Raw genomic sequence first — 769 nt, forward strand, 5'->3', positions numbered from 1 at the left:
ATATATATATATATATATATATACATATATACGACGGGCTTCTTTCAGTTTCCGTCTACCAAATCCACTCACAATGCTTTGGTCGGCCCGAGGCTATAGTAGAAGACACTTTCCCAAGATGCCACGCAGTGGAACTGATATGATATTTCGGAATTTAATCATCCATTTATTATAGTCTATTGTTGTTACAATAGTGCATTGTTGTGTGTCATTCAAAACATCTTATTCTTTACAAATAATATACAATGCTTCAAGCAAACTACAGTACTCTCATATATGTATATGTATGTATGCATGTATATGTCCATATAGATATGAAACTATCCGTCTGTATATCTATCTCTCGACAGGTGTCTGCAGCAACCCGAATGCATCGACGAGAGCCTCAGTTTTGAGTACCGTGGTGAAATCACGATGAAAGGAAAGAAGGAACCGATGCCTTGTTGGTTTTTGTCGCGAAGACCCGTTGGACAGCTTGAGACATCGTTCGTTGTGGACCTATAAGACATTCAATTCAACTATAAACATACATACATACATACATTCATACATGCATACATATACCTGTGTATGCGTGTGTGTTGTATATATATGTATGTATGTATGTATGTATGTATGTATGTATAAAATGTGCATAAATCTGGCTGCCGTCAAAATATCCCGGTTTCTTAAAATTAAGACTATATTTGTTGAGATCGCATACTGGTTAAGCCAGCCCCTAGTATATGGTTCCAAAGAACATATATATATATATATATATATATATATA

At 35.2% G+C, this 769-nt stretch overlaps 1 protein-coding gene across 1 annotated transcript in view; it reads left to right on the plus strand.

Annotated features, from left to right (window-relative positions):
- The window catches only part of LOC106878947 (guanylate cyclase soluble subunit beta-1), a 9115-nt gene extending 8365 nt beyond the window's left edge, over nt 1-750 (plus strand). The window contains exon 8 of the mRNA XM_014928322.2: nt 351-750. Within this exon, the coding sequence (XP_014783808.2) occupies nt 351-504 (154 nt within the window). The 3' untranslated portion in view covers nt 505-750. The remainder of the gene's footprint in view (nt 1-350) is intronic.
- The last annotated feature ends 19 nt before the right edge of the window (nt 751-769 follow it).

The sequence above is a fragment of the Octopus bimaculoides genome, chromosome 20 (assembly GCF_001194135.2).
Source record: "Octopus bimaculoides isolate UCB-OBI-ISO-001 chromosome 20, ASM119413v2, whole genome shotgun sequence".
NCBI lineage: Eukaryota > Metazoa > Mollusca > Cephalopoda > Octopoda > Octopodidae > Octopus > Octopus bimaculoides.